Source organism: Rhinopithecus roxellana, chromosome 16, assembly GCF_007565055.1.
Source record: "Rhinopithecus roxellana isolate Shanxi Qingling chromosome 16, ASM756505v1, whole genome shotgun sequence".
In the NCBI taxonomy this organism is placed as follows: Eukaryota; Metazoa; Chordata; class Mammalia; order Primates; family Cercopithecidae; genus Rhinopithecus; species Rhinopithecus roxellana.
Genome location: NC_044564.1, coordinates 56515198 through 56533761, shown reverse-complemented (window position 1 = coordinate 56533761; position 18564 = coordinate 56515198). Strand labels below are relative to the sequence as shown.

The 18564-nt window shown below is 41.1% G+C and overlaps 1 protein-coding gene across 1 annotated transcript in view; it reads left to right on the top strand.

Moving 5' to 3' along the window:
* Positions 1–8882: 8882 nt before the first annotated feature.
* INSL6 (insulin like 6) overlaps positions 8883–18564 on the top strand; it is a 33144-nt gene continuing 23462 nt past the window's right edge. Inside the window, exon 1 of the mRNA XM_010367596.2 lies at positions 8883–9202. Within this exon, the coding sequence (XP_010365898.2) occupies positions 8914–9202 (289 nt within the window). The 5' untranslated portion in view covers positions 8883–8913. The remainder of the gene's footprint in view (positions 9203–18564) is intronic.

Genomic DNA, 18564 nt, shown 5'->3' with positions numbered 1-18564 from the left:
TTCAACATCAGACATTGTTCTAATGGGGACACCCATGAAGGTGTGCACTGAACCCAGGGTCTTCGCACTAAAGCACCAAGACCCTTGGGCTGCACTATCCTCAATGGCTACCACTGCAACACTCAGTGCAATCCCACATGGTCCTCTCACCTCTGTACTTGTGTCCCTCACTGGGGACAGAAAGAATGCTGACAAGGATGATCTCTTCCCTTGGATAGGGAAGTTTCAACCCCAGGGTAGTTTAGGGAAATAATCATATTATCTCCCTTCTGTCTCTTTTTCTGTGTCTGTCTCTGTATTTCTCTCTCTCTGGCTCAAGTCCTATCAGGGTTACTTGCATACCATTTTACATGTCTTTGGGCATTTATAAACAATTGGACGTGCAGTGTCAGGCATCTCCTTTCTAGTATAGCCCTTCAAAAGTAAGCTAGACAGGCAAAAACCAAGGCCCAGGCAGCCTGCTTGAACTGGGCTAGGGAATGGAAATGTGAGACAGAATAGTACAGTATCACGCCAAACCAGGATAACATCTCAAGAAATTATCCTAACACACACACTGATCACTAACCTTTTCAGCCTTTCCTAATTGGTTTTCTAATGGTTTTCTAATATTTTTTCGTAAACAAACACCAATCATTTCCCCACCAAACTCTAAAGTATCTCTGAAATTCTATACTTCTCATTACCGCTGGGTCCCACTGTAAATGGGCTTCCCTCTCACACTCTGACTCTTGTCAGATGCCACAATGGCCCCCACTGCCCAAATCCAGTGGTGACTCTTGCCTCTTGTTCTCCTTTACTCTTTCATATTTCACACTGTGTTGCTAATGATTGATGTACACAGTATATAAAAGTTGTAACATTATGAAATACGAAGGGATAGACAACAGATGTGATTGAATTACTCCTAAAATCTTCCTACAAGGTATTTGGGGAATAGCTAGGTGATATTTCTCCTACTTTTAGCACACTAGAAACCACTGGGGATCTTCACAAATACTCGGGACAGGCTCCACACCCAGAGATATGACTTCCTTGTTTCAGAGTGCAACAGCGGGAAAGGGTGTTCTTAAAAGTCCCCATGTGATTCCAATGTGCTGCTATTAATACACTGGAGAACTACTGAGGCGGGTTGTGGGGTGAGTTAGGACAAAGAGTGCAGCGGGGGCCAGAAATGACTGGCTGATTTGAAGGAACAGTCACTTTTTTTTGTTTTGTTTTGTTTTGTTTTTGAGGAAGGAATGTCAGGATTATATGTGATAAGACTTTATTGGAAAGTTAATTTTTGCTCATCAGGATGTATAGTTCCTAAATCCTGTGGAAATGTGGCCATTTGATTATGAACATGGACAAACTATGCGGGAAATAAGAACCAAAAACTACTAGAAGGAATTTTTGAAGCCCTACACATATTCACAAACAGGTAGATCTCAATATATTCCCCCCTCTTTAAAGTAGAAAGCATGCAAGAGCTAAAGGAGCTACCTTCTCTAGTTAAACACCAGACTAAAGATTATAAAAGGAACTAAAAGATTGGTTTGGTGGTATGAGGAATTAGGCATGATTACCTAGGAGGAACCCCATACACATCTTGAAAGCCCTGCTGCCCTAGATTTTGCCCATATAGACCCTCTAACTCCCTCTTGGTCCCCCACCTTCTAACCCACGTCCTCTGTGAATTGTACTTTTATCCATAGTGACTACACCAGTTAACTTCATCAAAGAGGTGAATCACCCTAGGATGGGTCGGGTCCTCCTATTGCATCCCTGACCTCATCCCTGTATGGCACAAGATCACTAATCATAGAGGCTTTGCCTTTTTCTAGTTTTACTAACCTGAGCACTCAGTGCATTTTTTACTCTGTAGCCAGGTTCTACGGTTCCACCATCCTCCTATCCTCCAGCCCCAGAGTCTGCAAATATCTTGTGATGAAGTGCAATTTCTTTAACTAATATGATGTGTTGAGCAGCTACCAAGTGCGTGCAACTGACCTTACAGTGAGCTCACAGAAGCTCATAGTCAGTCTAGTGTGGGAGGCCAATAAGTAAGGGGGAATAAGTGCTATGATATCAGTAAAGCATCACTGAGAATGTAATGAACCCACAGGGAATGGGGTCTACTTTATTTCCATCATGGGAAGGAGAAAACATAGAGGAAGCAACATAAGAGAGTTTGTGGTAATTTCCCTAAAGGAAGTAATGTTGAATCTGAATCTTAAAAGGTATCTGAGCAAATGAGAGGGCAACAAGGGACAGGGAAAGACATAGACAACAACAGAAAGCACAGTATGTGTGAACCTGCCCAGGAGTCAGTAGGATAGGAGGCCAGTTACTGTAAAGGGGATTATCAAGGTATGGCTGGAGATGGAGGCAGGAAGAGGGATTCGTAACTCATCTAGTTCATCCTGGATATGGAGTTTAGATTGCATCCTTATGTGTTCGGGAACCACTCATGATTACAATTTCTCTTGCATAGAAAATGTTTTCCATCAATACTGGACACAGAATGAGAAGGAATCTTGGGACCATTAGGGCAGAGAACCCAGGAATCATAGAATATATTTCACACTTTGAAATAACTCCTCTGGTTTGTCCAAGTTACTCTGCCTTTTTCTGTAAGAATAAGGAGTAGGATCAGATATGTTATATGATTTGACATTAATAATGATAAATAAATTATCAATATTTGGGGGATCCTATTCATTTATTCAGCAAACAATTATCAACCTCCTCCTCTTACATGCCTAGCAGTGTCTTGTGTCCTTAGGGTTTAATAGTTGGGGGGAAAACCCACAAAATTGCTGCTCACATGGAGCTTCTACCTAGACATATAACTGTTTCTCAACTTTCCCTTGCCATATGCACTCTATATATAACCCTGCTATTATTATAAAAATAAGATGTGAGGGAAAATAATAATAGATGAAGTTTCATAATTTTACTAGTGTATATAATTTTAAATCTCTTAACCAAGAAATGTTCAAAGCTTTGCTTCCTGGAGGACATTTGGAAGATATACATTTCCCTTTATTCTTAGTTTTAATATTCTTTATAAATCAGTGTGACAACTGAAGTAAAAGGACAGACTCCTAGAGTAGCTCTAAGGCCCAGGTTGAGATTCCCAGGTTAGATGTAACCAAGAACCTAAACTGGTTTAAAACAAAAGAATTTTTTTTTTCTCATAGTTCTGAATGCTGCAAGTTAAAATCCAGGTGTTGGCAGTGCCAAGGTTGTTCTGAAACCTTTGGGGAGCATCCTCTTTTTTTCTTCCTAACTTCACATGGCTTGCTGCTGCTTTTTGGCATTCCTTCGTTGCAGCTGCAGCTCTTCAATGTTATCCCTCTTGACACATGGTGCTCTCCATTCCTTTGTTTTCACATTATCTTTGTGTAAGGATATCCATCCTACTGAATATAGGGCCCAGCTCCAGAGGGACCTCATCCTAACTAACTACATCTGCAGTCACACTAGGGTCTATAAAGGTCCCATTCTGAAATACAAGTATGTATGGTTTCAGTGCATCACTTCTGGGACACAATTCAATGCATAACAGAGCCTGAGGAGAAATCCAGACAGGACAGTCAGGGCAGCTGAAAGAATACACTCATTTACCTCTCTTCCCTCCCTTGATACACAGAAATAAAAATAAACCACTCTTCTGAGAAAACATAGAGGCAAAATTTTCTCCTGGGACTACAAAACGGTACAGCCACCCCAGAAAATATTTTGGTGACTTTTTAAGAAAAACTAAACATGCAACCACCTTACAAAGCAGAGATTACATTACTGAACATTTTCCCAGGAATTTAAAATTAATGTTTATGTAAATCCTGTGCATGAATGTTTATATAGGCTGATTTGTAATCACCAAACATTGGAACTAAGCAAAACGTTCTTTATGCGTGTTAGTTAAACAAACTGTGGTATATCCGTGCCATTGAATAAGACTCACCAATAAAAACAGCCAACTAGTGACAAATGCATCAAGCCACATGACTATCCAGAGAATCAGGCTGAGTTTTTTCACTAACTCCAGAAAGTTACATGCTGTATGATTTCATTTATAAAACATTCACAAAATGACAAAATTTAAAAATGGAAAATCTCTTTTTCAAAATTTAAGGACTAGGTTAGGGCGCAGGTTGGAAGTTGGAATGACTTTAAGGAATCCTTATGGTGGTGGAACAGATTTATATCATGACTATTCAACTGTCAATATCCTCATTTTGATATATGGTGTAGTTTCATAGCTGTTACCTTTTGGCAAAACTGGAAAGGGTCTAGTAATTATTTATTATATTGGCATGTGTCAATCTGTAATTATCAAAAAATTTAAAATTTAATTTGTTAAAAATCAGAAACTTCAGCTTTAGAAGTTGTTAGGGATTGAATGTAAATTGTTTGCTGTTGTCAAGTCAGGCAAAACAGTGAGGAATTCACAGAAAATATGAAGTTGTAAGAAATTGGTCATGAAATTAAAAGAGTGGCAGATATGATCTTAAATCAAAATGAATTTATCTAAGAACCTCTGACTGGATGAAATGGAGACTGGAAGATGGTACAGATAGAAGGCTATGAGCAACAGAATCCAAAAAAGGGCTTCAGAACCTCAGAGACCATCAGCTACCTGGGATAAAGCCAGTGAGAGTGCTGTCTGAAATACTGATTCCAATCCAAAAGGATGAGAACAATGTCCAGCAAAGTTAATGCTAGAACAAGACAAACATGCTGCCCCAGAAATAAAAGGCAGCTTCCTAGATCGAGCCTGTCCCTGGCCCATATCCCTCATCTCTTCCTCTGCAAAGTTATAATTCAAGATGATATTTGGGTGGGGACACAGAGCCAAACCATATCAGCAGTATTAAGTAAGTGCACCTTAAGTAGGTAGAAAGAGAACAAGCCAGAAGAAGGAAGAAAAAAAATGAAGATTACAATGGAGCTAAATAAAACAGAAGATAGGCAAATTCCTTGAATCCCGGAGCAGCCAAGATGGCGAAACAGAAACAGCTCCACTCTGCAGCTCTTACCTAGAAGGATGAAAATGGAGAGTGAATTCTGCATTGTCAATTGAGGTACCAAGGTTCTCTCACTGGGACTGGCTAGGTAGTTGGTGCGACCCACAGAGGGTGAGAAAAAGCAGGGTAGAGTGAGGGCCCACCTGGGAGCTGCATGGGGCAAAGGGAACTCCCTCCCCCAGTCATCTGGGGCAGTGATGGATTGTGCTACCCTACCCTGAAAACCACACTTTTCCCATGGATCAATGCAACCTGCAGATCAGGAGGTCCCCTTGTGAGTCCATGCCACGAGGGCTTTGGGTCACAAGCACAAAGCTGTACAGACTCATGATGGTGGCTGGGGTGGGTGGCCAGTAGAGCAGGCACTGAGACACAGGAATATGTGCATACTTCAGCTTTGGAAACTCCCGTGATGCAGGAGATCCATCCACTCCCATTGGAAGGGAGCTGAAGCCAGGGAGCCAAAAGGTCTTGCTTCCACAGAACCCCACAAGCTAAAACCTGCTGGCTTGGAATCCTCTCTGGCCAGCATGGCAGGCTAGAGACTGCCTAAAAAGACTGAGTTCTTGGGGGTGAGGGTGTGCTGCCATCACTGTGGCTCCAGTCCAAAGTTTTCCCATGCCACTGGTGCCAACGAGACTCAGCAGTCTGAATTGGGAGCGATTCCCCAGAGCACAGTACAGCAGCTGGGTCAGTTTGTAGCCAGACTGCTTCTTTAAGTAGGATCCTGATCCACTCCTCCTCACCAGGCAGGGACCCCCCTGTGGGAATCTCAGCATCCCAGTCAGGGGTTCATGGACAGAACTCTGATATCCCCGAGAGGAGCCCCTGGGAGGAGAAGTGGCTGTGGTATTGTGGATCAGCGATCTTAGTCTTTTCTGCCTGCTGGCTCTGAAGAGTAAGGGCAGCCCAGACGAGGGGGATTCCCACCAGTGCAGCACACCCACCCTGCCAAGGGGCAGTTACATTGCTTATTTAAGTGGGTCCCTAATCCTGGTCATCTTTTCAAAGAACCAACTTTAGTTTTGTGAAACTTTTCTATTGTTTTGCTAGCCTCTATTTTTAAATTTTTTTGTCTGACTTTTGTTATTTCCTTCTTTCTGCTAAATTTGAGCTTAGTTTGTTTTTCTAGTTCCTTGAAATACAATGTTAAGTTGTTTATTTGAGATCTTTTATGACATAGGTGCTTATTACTATAAACTTCTCTCTCAGCACTATGTTTGCTGCATACCATAAATTTTGGTATGTTGTGTTTCCATTTTGGAGTTTTTCAGATGGAGTCTCACTCTGTCACCCAGGCTGGAGTGCAGTGACGCAATCTCAGCTCACGGCAACCTCCGCTTCCCAGGTTCAAACGATTCTCCTGCCTCAGCCTCCTGAGCTGTAGGGATTACAGGTGCCTGCCACCATACCTGACTAATTTTTTGTATTTTTAGTAGAGACAGGGTTTCACCATGTTGGCCAGGCTGGTCTTGAGCTCTTGGCCTCAAGTGATCCACTTGCCTCAGCCTCCCAAAGTGCTGGAATTACAGGCATGAGCCACTGAGCAGCCTGTCTCAAGATATTTTTTAAATTCCCTTTACATTTCTTCTTTGACCTATTGGTAGTTAGGAACATGTTCTTTAATTTCCACATATTTGTGAGTTTTCAAAAATTCCTTTTATTGATTTCTACTTTTATCCCATTGTGGTCAGAAAAGATATTTGATATTATTTTATTATCCTAAATTTATTAGGACTTGCTTTGTAGCATAACATATGATCTATTCTGGTGAATGTTCTGTGTGCATTTTAGAAGAATGTGTATTCTGTTGCTGTTAGATGGAGTGTCCCATAAAAATCTGTTAGCTCTACTTGTTCTAAAGTATAGTTCAGGTCTCTTGATGAGTCTCTTGTAGGCAGTATATAGTTGAGTCTTGTTTTTTAAATCCATTCAGCCCTTTTTTTTATTAAATAACATAATCCATTTACATTCAAAGTAGTTATTAATGGGTTAGAATTTACTACTGCCATTTTGCTAATTGTTTAGTGGTTATTTTGTAGATTCTTTGTTCTTTTCTTTTTCTCTTGCTCTCTTTGTGGTTAGATGATTTCCTGTAGTGGTATGCTTTGATTTCTTCTTTTTTATATTTTATATATCTACTATAGGTTTTGCCTTGTGGGCTTACATTTTTTACATTTTGCCACTATAGTGGGCTTACATTCACCTCAGTATGATTAATATTTTCCTTTCTCAAAAACTTTACCTGATAAAGTTCTGACTAGGACTCATGGCCCACTATAGTTCGGACATAAGTTGTTTTTCAAGGAAGGTGATTAAATTTTACTAATCTATATTGTATCAACCATTTAAAAAATCCAATGGGCAGTTAATATAACAGCATTCATGGATGCCACTGGGAAGCAGGGAAAAGATGGGGAAACGGAAAATGAAGAAAAAGACAGAGTCAGAAGACAGAAAAGAACGGGAGAAAAAAAATTGTATAGGGAAATGGTGAGATCACTGATAAGCTGGCACCTGTAGCTTCAGCCTTATTCCTGAGACAGCCCCCGAATGCCCTCTTGTGGCCGATAGTACATCCTTCCACGCCAACACACTAATAACGCAGAACTTCTTTTAAAATGATAAAGCTACCTATGCCGATTGTGCTTCGCTTCCATGCCCCTTCCCTACTAACTGAGCAAAATTATCTCATCTAAATGAGCATTTCATGCTGCATGCTGTTATTCTTACAAGGCAAGTCCTCTAGGGGTCCCTGTCACAAGTTAATTTGGTAACAGACAATCCTCTACGTTCTCTAATCGAAAGAACCAGCCGGGCGCGGTGGCTCAAGCCTGTAATCCCAGCACTTTGGGAGGCCGAGACGGGCGGATCACGAGGTCAGGAGATCGAGACCATCCTGGCTAACACGGTGAAACCCCGTCTCTACTAAAAACTACAAAAAACTAGCCGGGCGACGTGGCGGCGCCTGTAGTCCCAGCTACCCGGGAGGCTGAGACAGGAGAATGGCGTGAACCCGGGAGGCGGAGCTTGCAGTGAGCTGAGATCCGGCCACAGCACTCCAGCCTGGGCGACAGAGCGAGACTCCGTCTCAAAAAAAAAAAAAAAAAAAAAAAAAAAAAAAAAAAAAAGAGAGAACCAGATTTCTATCCCAGGTACTTCAAGACAACATCCCTACTTCTTTTTTCTGGAGATTGAGGCTAAGGCCTATGCCTCCCTGTGAACCAGCAGGATTTTTCTGAAGAAGCTTTGAACCTGACTAAACGCACATGCCCGTATGCAACACACAAACGTTTCACCACATGTTTGATTGCCAGCTAAATGCTAGACCCCGGGGTACAATGGAAAGCAAGAACAGACGCAGGCCCTGCCTTCATGAAGCGGGGGTCTCAGGAAAGAGGTCACACGCCCACAAATGGAAACAGGTCGATTAACACCGTGAAAGAGATGAGAGGGGGTTTCTGTGAGGGAGACGAAGCTTCATTAACAACCCGGCAAACAAGAACGGGAAACGCATTCCAGGTGGAGGGAGCAACACCTTTCAACGTCCGTTATCAAGTCACAGGGGTCCTATGCTCTCACGCTGGGTGAGGAATCTCCCATTGAGGAAGGAAAGAAAAATGAATCAAACCGGAGGGTGGCGGGGTAGTGAGGGGATTTTTGGCTTTCATTTTAGGAGCCAGGGCCTGCTACCTTCGACCACCTGAGACCCCTGGGAGGGCGGGAAAGCCTCGGCGCCGCCAGCGCGCGCCTTCCCTTGAGGTTCTCGCGAGGCCCCCAAGCGCTCGGAATTCCACAGGCTTGTGAGCGCGGCTCGGTCTGGCGCAGGCGCAGACAGGGAGCAGGGTCAGGCCGACCGCCATTGAACAACGCGGAGGTCTCGCCTGCGGTCAGAGGAATGCCGAGGCTCCTCCGCTTGTGCATGCTGTGGCTTGGACTCTTGCTGGTTCGATTTTCCCGTGAACTGAGCGACATCAGCAGTGCCAGGAAGCTGTGCGGCAGGTACTTGGTGAAAGAAATAGAAAAACTCTGCGGCCATGTCAACTGGAGCCAGTTCCATTTCGAGGAGGAAACCCCTTTCCCACGGTTGATTGCACAGGCCTCGGAAAAGGTCGAAGCCTTAAGCCCCTACCATTTCGAAAGCCAGCAAACTGCTTTCCCGGCCCGAGGAAGACGCACAAACCCAGGTAAAAATCCAATCCCGAAGGCATGTTTGTTCACCTCTGTACATTTCTTATTCCTGTATTTGCTTTGCCAGAAGGTAAGCTTCCCCAGGAAGTGGAATTTGTGCCTAGTACACAGCTTTTTAAAAAAGTTGTAAAAAACAGTGTGTTGAAAATATACAAAACTTCCGCGAAGCACCTTTTTTTTTTTTTTTTTTTAAACTTAGAGGAAATAAGTGTACACTTGTAAGTCTACAATTTATGTAAGAATGTTGTTCCTTTCGGGAGTGCCCGTCATCTGGCAAACTCCTTTTTGTCCTTCAAAGCCCAACTTAAGTATCATTTTCCCTGTGAAGTCATCATTGACCTTTTCGTAGCCAATAGCTCCATTGTCCTTTCTACCACAGTATCTAGCACATAGTTCTATTTGACTGTCGTCACTGGCTACAGAATCAGCCAACCTTGTAGAAGATAAAAATGCAGAGTACCTTGTTCAAAAAAGCAGGAAAGGGCCATTAAAATAAAGGTGGTAAAATATAAATCTGTTTTCCTTACTTGTTCATATCCCCTGGTCACGTACCAGGAGATAGGCCTGGTTCATTCTATCAGGCTTCATTTAAAAGTTTACGTACTTGTATTTCATTCACTTACAGTTTCAAAGGTAAATTTATTGAGAATTTCTACTACAACAACGGAACATTTAAACCAAATGCACGGCCTGTGTGACTACACAGGTTTCAGTCCCATGAAGTCAGCCTTATATACCATAATGTATTATAGGGACTATTTCATGCATATTTTTGTCTGAAATGCCTGGCAGATGGCCTGGCACGTAGCATGTGTTTAATATGTGTTGAATTTATACTTAATGCTTTCTTTTTTTTTTTTTTTTTTTTTTTTTTTTTTTTGAGACGGAGTCTCGCTCTGTCACCCAAGCTGGAGTGCAGTGGCCAGATCTCAGCTCACTGCAAGCTCCGCCTCCCGGGTTCACGCCATTCTCCTGCCTCAGCCTCCCGGGTAGCTGGGACTACAGGCGCCGCCACCTCGCCCGGCTAGTTTTTTGTAGTTTTTAGTAGAGATGGGGTTTCACCGTGTTAGCCAGGATGGTCTCGATCTCCTGACCTCGTGATCCGCCCGTCTCGGCCTCCCAAAGTGCTGGGATTACAGGCTTGAGCCACCGCGCCCGGCCTATACTTAATGCTTTCAAGCAGTCTGCAGGAAGAATATTCTTGTTTCAGATTCATTGGTATCGTCTTACTATGTTTTTACATTTGTGGACTTAACATATTTTAGTCCCAATATGATTTGCCATTTTAAAAGAAATTGCACTTTGTTTATAGTCTATCCATAGGAAGAAAATTACTGCCTTTTACAGTAATTCAGTTTATTTGATTTGGACAAAGGTTGCAAAAGTGAATATTTCTGAAATTAAGGAAATGAGTAAACTATCATGCCAAAAAGAGACCCTAATGTAGAGGACTGAAAAAAGTCAAACAGTGCACATTGTAGGCACTCATTAACTTTTTTGAAATGAATGAATACAATTTCTAAAATCACTGTTGCTGAATGAAAACTTTTAAAGACAGAAACCATGAGACTGATTCTTGATCATTTTCAAACTGACCGTCAAACTAACCCACATGCAGACCTCACGTTGTCCTTCTGTTAGAATGAAGGAAGTGTCTCTCTCCAGTCTTCTACTTTTACTTTAGTTCAGTGACTCTCACGCTTTAATGTGCGTATGAATCATTTGGGAATCCTGTTAATTTATGGACTCTGAGTGGGTTGGCCTGGGGTGGGGCCTGAGATTTTTCATTTTTAACTAGCTCCCAGGTGCTGCTAGTTGGTGACCCACACTTTTGAGTAACAAGGTCCAGCTTACTCTCTTTCTCTTTTTTTTTTTTTTTTTTTTTTACTCCTCTTTCTTATTCTTTTCTCCCAGGAGCGCAAGGAGAGCCTTCCCTTTCTGCTTTATGTTGGGTAGGCATTTCTCTTACATCAAATACTGTGCTCTCACTACCTGTGCTATAATACTGTAGTCAAAATTTTATTTTTAGACCTCCAAGCTTGAGGCTGTTATTTAAATAGAGGTTGGAATGCCTTTTCTTAACAAAGTGCTCTAAAGACAAATTTTCTTAATAAAAATGTTCAACCTTAAAACTCAGCTTGTTAATGATCCCTTTGTTTTAGTTATTATTCACACTCCCCTGGAAGAATAAATGTCATTAACAATGAGCAGGGAGCTGCAATGAAACAAGACTTGTAGAAAATAAAAATGTATCTGACAATATTTGAAAATTGTTATACCCACAAAACCTGCTACTATGGAAACTATGTAAAAGACAGTTTGCTGAAGTGGAAATACGGTGTAGCAGTAAAACCACAGTTGTATTGAAATACGTAGAGGAAGGAAAAATGAGTTAGGTTATCAATATGAATTGTATTATTTTAAAATTTGTTAATTTATAAGGGAAGATGGCATTTATTCTGTCCTGTTAATTTCTAGGAAATAATTTAGAAGTTGCAGAGATGTATGTGTTTCTAATATAGAATACATAATTATGCCGTCATTTTTATATATGAATGTGGCTGGCAAGTTGGTTACTTTTTATTTCGCTTTTAGCAGCAGGACAAGCTGTTGTGTTAAATCAAGTCAGTTGTCTGAAATTTTAATATTCTGATGATCTATTTGAGTCTGACACAGAAAATATAATTTGGTACGCCGCTATTAAAAAATGCTTTTTTTCAAAGCTACTCATACATAACTTGAATCTGTAATTGTGTGTTTCTTGTTAATGGACCCTGAAGGTGGAGGCAGTATCTCCATGACCTACCCATAATGTGGCACCATGAAGTTGAAAACATATTTCTAAATTACGACTGAGTATTGTGGTTCCCAGATATTAGTGCCAGGTGAAATCATTAATGTTTCAAAATCAGCTTTTCATAATATGTAACCTCTATTCCAGTTAGATTAATCATATTCTCATATTCTTGGTCTTCATGTCACATATTCTTGTTTTTTTGTTTCTTTATGTTTCAGATATCACAACTAATCTGTAAAGGGCCCTTCTCTTTATATATTAGTTCAACAAAATTTGAGTGCCTCTTATGTGTTAGGCATTTTTCTTGGTGCTTGGGATGTTAAACAGTGAAGGCTCCTACCCTCATGAAGCCTACAGAATAGTAAAGATAGACAATAAACATAAGTAAATTCTAATTTACAGATGATGATTGTCCTCTCTTAGCCCCTTTCTCCACCTCCATTCTCCTCCTCTCATTGACAGTTGTTGTAATGTGTTCATTATATATTTTTTGTCTGTATAAGTTTTTGTAAATTATGCATTCTTTCCTGTGCGTATGTTTTTAAGATATATCTAAATGGCATTTAAGATCTACATCTTATTGTTGCCATGTGAACATTTAGTCCATTGCTTCTAACTACTGCGTAGTACTCGTGCATTCCTCACATTTTACTGATTTATTCAGTTATGAACACCTAATCTATATAGCCTTGAACTCCCTACCACTATAAATAACGCTACCATGAACATCATTGTATATGTACCCTTATGAACCTAGAAGTGTTTCTGGGATACATATCTATAGTGGTATTACGGTGTCATGAAGTATGTGTATGTTTAATTTGCTTGAGGAGTGTCGGATTGCTCTTCAGAATGACTATACCAATGTATAGTTGTACCACTAACCCTATGTCCTCGTATCTAGGTCAACAATTAGCATTATACAGTTATGAACTTTTACCAGTGTAATAGACATAAAATGACATTATATATCTATTTTAACTTGCTCTGGGTCTGAACATCTTTTCATATATATGTTAGCCTTTTGGATTTTCTCTTAAAATTTCCTGTTTATATATTTTGCCCAATTCTTGTTGGAATTCTTACCATTTTCCAATTGATTTGTAGGAGTTAATCAAATCTAGATACAATAATAACTAGTTGTTGGTTTTAGATGTCACAAATGTGTTCTTCCATTTTGACATCTGTCTATTGGTATTGCTTGACTGAAAGCCTTAACTTTTATATAATTAGGCAGTAAGTGTTTTGCCTTATGTATTAGAGGTCCTTTTCTGTCCTTCTGTTAACTTTTCAGTTTTACTTTTCACATTAAGTCCTTAATTAGGCCAATTTTTAGTTCTGGTGTAGGTAGGAATATTACCTCAGTTTCTCAATAAGTCTTATTTTTCTCTACATAGGGAGCTAGTTTTCTGAACACTTTCTACTAATCAACTATTTTTCTCACTAATTTGTGGGATTACCATTATTGGTAAGTTTGAGCTTCCTATTTTAATTGGTCATTTATTTGACCTTGTATCATTACTATTTTTGATACTGTGACTCTATAGGATGTGATTTATCTGACAGGACAAGTCTTCAATATTTATTTTTTCTCTTAGGATTGACTAAGCTAAATCTTCAACCTTTATTCTTTCATATATATTTAAAAGTATGCTTATTGAATATCTTTTTTAAAAATCCGTATGGAATTTTATTCGGGATGCATGGAATATTATCAGGGGAAACTGCCCCCAATATTTCAATGTAGGTTCTGTTTTCCATAAGTGTCGGCCAGCAGCTGAGAAATAAAGAGAAAGAGTACAAAGAGAGGAATTTTACAGCTGGGCCACCAGGTGTGACATCACATATTGGTAGGACTGTGATGCCCGTCTGAGCCTCAAACCAGCAAGTGTTTTATTAAGGGTTTCAAAAGGGGAGGGGGTATAAGAACAGGGAGTAAATCACATGCTTCAAAGGGCAAAAAGCAGAACTACTAATAAGGGTCTAACAAAGATCACATCCTTCTGAGGGAACAGGACAAATGGCAAAAGCAGAACTACTGATAAGGGTCCAACAAAGATCACAAGGCAAAGGGCAAAAGCAGAACTACTGATAAGGGTCTATGTTCAGTGGTGCACGTATTGTCTTGATAAACATCTTAGATAACAGAAAGCAGGATTCGAGAGCAGAGAACCGGTCTGACCACAGATTTACCAGGGTGGAGTTTTTCCCCACCCTGGTAAGCCTGAGGGTACTGCAGGAGACCAGGGTGTGTCTCAGTCCTTATCTCAGCTGCGTAAGACAGACATTCCCAGAGCAACTGTTTATAGACCTACCCCCAGGAATGCATTCCTTTCCCAGGGTATTAATATTAATATTCCTTGCTAGGAAAAGAATTGAACGATATCTTCCCTATTTGCACGTCCATTTATAGGCTCTCTGCAAGAAGAAAAATATGGCTCTTTTTGCCCAACCCTGCAGGCAGTCAGACTTCATGGTTGCCTTCCCTTGTTCCCTAAAAATTGTTTTATTCTGTTCTTTTTCAAGGCGCACTGATTTCATATTGTTCAAACACACATGTTTTACAATCAATTTGTACAGTTAACACAATTATCACAGTGGTCCCGAGGTGACGTACATCCTCAGCTTATGAAGATAACAGGATTAAGAGATTAAAGGCAGGCGTAAGAAATTATAAAAGTGTTATTTGGGAACTGATGAATGTCCATATTAAAATGAAATCTTCACAATTTATGTTCCTCTGCCGTGGCTCCAGCCAGTCCCTCCGCTTGGGGTCCCTGACTTCCCGTGACATCTCTCCCTTTTTATATAAATGTGCCATGGTGATGAAGGCTTGTTCATTCTCTTGTTTTGACGCAGGATTCTTTGACTGGTCCAGCACACTAAAAACAAGCTGATTAAACAGAGAAACATGATTCCAAAATTTACTACAATGGAGTCCCCAGTAGACTTAATCCAAGTCATGGGGTTTAGTCCAGAAAGACTTTCTGCCACCCTATCTAACGCCTCAGCTCCAGGCACAATGGATAAATGAGCTTGAGAGTCTTCAAAAATTTGTTTCTTTAATTTAGTTATGTCCAAAAATAAATTATCTTCCCTACCTAGAAGGTGTCCTTTGACCATTTCCCATGAATGGTCAGTCTCGTTGTAGGAATATGGTGTGATACAGAAATCAAAAGTATTCCAGTCGCACTGCATTTGCTTGCAATGTTCGAGACTCATTAGCCAGTCTCCAAGCCAAATAACAGACTGTCTTAAATCATTAATTTGATTAGCTAATATTTGATCAGTGCCCTGCTGAGAATTCCACGTTTGGGTGGAATTGTCTTGCCATTCCTTAACAAAATGAGCCGTTTGAATAGATTGGTGTAATGCCACTCTGGCAGTGGTGGCCAGCGCAGTGACTGTAATTAGGCCCATGATCACAGCAATTAAAGTGAAAACAAATCTCTTAGATCTTTTGAGAATTTGTTGTAACACGTCGTTAATTAAATGTCCTGAGGGGGAATATTCCCAAGGTCTGGGTAAAGTTACCAGTATCCAGATTCCTTCTTAAGCTTGAACCAACATTACACTTTTCCTGAAGTCAAAATGGGAGTTAACACAAGTGTATAAATGACAGTTAATGCATTGGACAGTTTGATTGTTCGTCCAAATTTTGATATTTCCCACTAACAGCATGTAAGGAGGCTTAACACAACTCTGTATAGGAATGGTCAGGCTGGAGGTAAACAAAGCAAAATGTTTGAATCTACGTTGATACTGAGGGAGAGGAGCGGCAGTGGCAACACCCAATGTTCTCCACTGTAAAGAAGCAATCCGAGCTGCCCAGGGATGCCAAAGAGGTAGAGGGGCATACCTGGGTCAAAAAGAATTATAATGCCAATTGGAGTCCCATAAAGGAGGATTGGCATCAAAAAGAGGATAAGAGTTCAAAGGGGATTTATCATGGGGTTCAGAATCACGTATGTGAGGGGCGACAGTGGGGACAACAGACAGAAAACCTTCCAATTCCCATACTCGCAGTCCGGACATGGCAATAGCCAATTTCCACAGTTCTGGGTGTTCTCTGGACTCAGAATGGGGAATATCATAGGCCTCGGAGGGGGGGGAGGGGTGCGTGGGTAATGCCATTATCTTCCCGTTTTAAGGGAAAGAACGAGCTGAACCTTCTATGCAAAGTATGATGATGATCCTTGTCCTCCCAATAAGAAAAAAAATAAGTAGCCTCCAGGCACTCCTTTCAGCCAGAGGAGCAACTGTTTTTTAAATAGCCCTTTAGTGCCCAGTCTATTACTAAACCATATGAGTCATTTTTTAATACTACTGCATGTGAATTAACACAGTCTTCCCAAATTAAAGTTTTAGATAGGCTCTCAAAATTTTTAGAACATGGTTTTCCTACAGGTTTATATTGAAAATATAGGGATCTCCTTTTACTCCCCTTTTCATTTGTCTTAAAGGAGAAAGGGAGAGGCCGGGGACCAAATGTCCCCATTCCCCTGTGGCTAATCTCCCTGGAAGATAAGCAGCCCAGACTTGAGTTTCTAGATGGATACAACCAGGTGCATGTCTGAGGCACAGATGAGGGTATTTATAACCCACAGTAACATTAAATGCAGTGCCTTCTCCTGGTTGAGCAAGGCAACGGTCATCTGTAGCTCCAGGCATCCACACACTATTGTTAGTATACCTTTCTGCAGGAGCATCCATCCAGGTGAGAGGTTGAATAAGTGGAGGAAAAGGCACATAAGCCCAATAAGAATAATTTTGTGTAGCAGGTAAATAAGTTTGAGGGGAAACTGGTGAGACAAAGTATAAGGAAGATAATTATTAAATAAAACCTATTGTAAGCGAGATCCAGTGCTGAAGGAGAAACAGAAGAACAGGGGGATGTTATTTTCAGGCTAGTAGAAAATATTTTTAGGTTCATAAAGAGAAAAATGGAATTAGGAGAAGTGGGATTAGTTAGAGGGGTCTCTGTTGCCATTAGGGAGGATTGAACCAGACCCATTTTGATTTGGTGTGCCAGTTTATGAGGAGTTGGCACAGATCTCACCGGGTATGAGGGTGGTCTCTGATGCAGACGTCTCTTCCCTGTGGTTTTCATTGTCAGTATTCACACGAAGTTTAAGTCTTTAGTGGGCACCCAGACAGGGGATTGATGATCTCCTGGTGAAACATAAGCATACCCTCTTCTCCGCATTTTAATTGTTCCAGGTTCCCAGTATTGGTTTGGGAGTTTTTCCATAACACTGGCTTGCCTTCATTTAGGAATATTTTTGCCTGTATAATGGCGTTTAGCTGCAGTCAGAGTATTGTCTTCAGGAACATTTAGAAAGTTTAAAGTAAACAATGCTAAATGTAATTGAGGTAAATTTTGTTATTGGAAGCAACACATGGCCATTTTACACTCACGGTTTGCAATCTCAAAAGCTAACATGTGAAAGAGAAAATCTTGAGTGCGCTCATCAGAGACAGATTTTTCAACAGCATCTTGTAATTTAGCCAGAAAATCAGAGTATAATTCATTGTGACCCTGTTTAACAGTGGTGAAAACAGGAGCTTGGCCCAAGGTGTGTAATTTATCCCAAGCTCTCGTACACACCTTTGTTACTTGTTCCGTGGTGAGAGCATCAAAGCCTAATTGGGCAGTAGTGTCAGAGTAATATCCAAGCCTGTGAGCTGAGTCTGAGTTATTGGAATGCCATCAGCCCGATTTAGCTGAGCCTGCAGATGGGCCTCCTCTGACCACCAGGTACAGAATTGTAAATGCTGAGATGAAGTTAGAACAGCTTTTGCCAAAAGGTCCTAGTCTAAAGGAAGCAAAATGACCTCAGTACAAAGAGTCTGTAATACCATTTTAGCATATGGAAAAGTAGGACCATACTGAGTATAAGCATCCTTGAATTCTTTTTAAAAGGTAGGATTGGCACATATCAACACACTTGTACTCCTTGAGCATTGGGAGGTTCCAGTGCGATGGGATAAGCCCATGCCTCTAATCCACTTGTTTCTTTGTTCTGGTGTAATAAGTGTTGCATGGTAGTTTCAAGAACAGGCACATGAGACAGAGTCGGCATAGAAGTGACAGGAAAAGTATGTGTAGATAAGGGAAACTGAGGTTGAGGAGGTCAGACCAGTATGAGAGTGTGAGAAAGGGGCATTGGGGGGGGGAAGAGGCAGATGCATACTGATGATTATTGTCCCAATCCTGTGCAACCAGAATGGCAGGAGCATCCATGTGTGAAGAAGGGTAGAGGAACAGGTTGAGTGGATGGCAAAGTGACCGGTTGAGGGACCGAAATGACAGGAGGGTGAGGGGCTGTGGAGGATGGGGGAGGGCCTGCAGAATTACAGGTAAATTGTAGTTTGGTCCCGGAGCCATTAGATGGCTCTGGAGGCAAAGGCTGCAAAGGTTTGAAGAGGGAAGAGTTAGCATAGTTATGGTCCCGGAATGTCCAAGTCAGGGCCATGGGAGCTACAAGTTCTGGCTCTTTGTGAAAAGAAATAAGGTCATCAGGGGGTGACGTTAAGCCAAAGTCACCGGAGTTAGATATT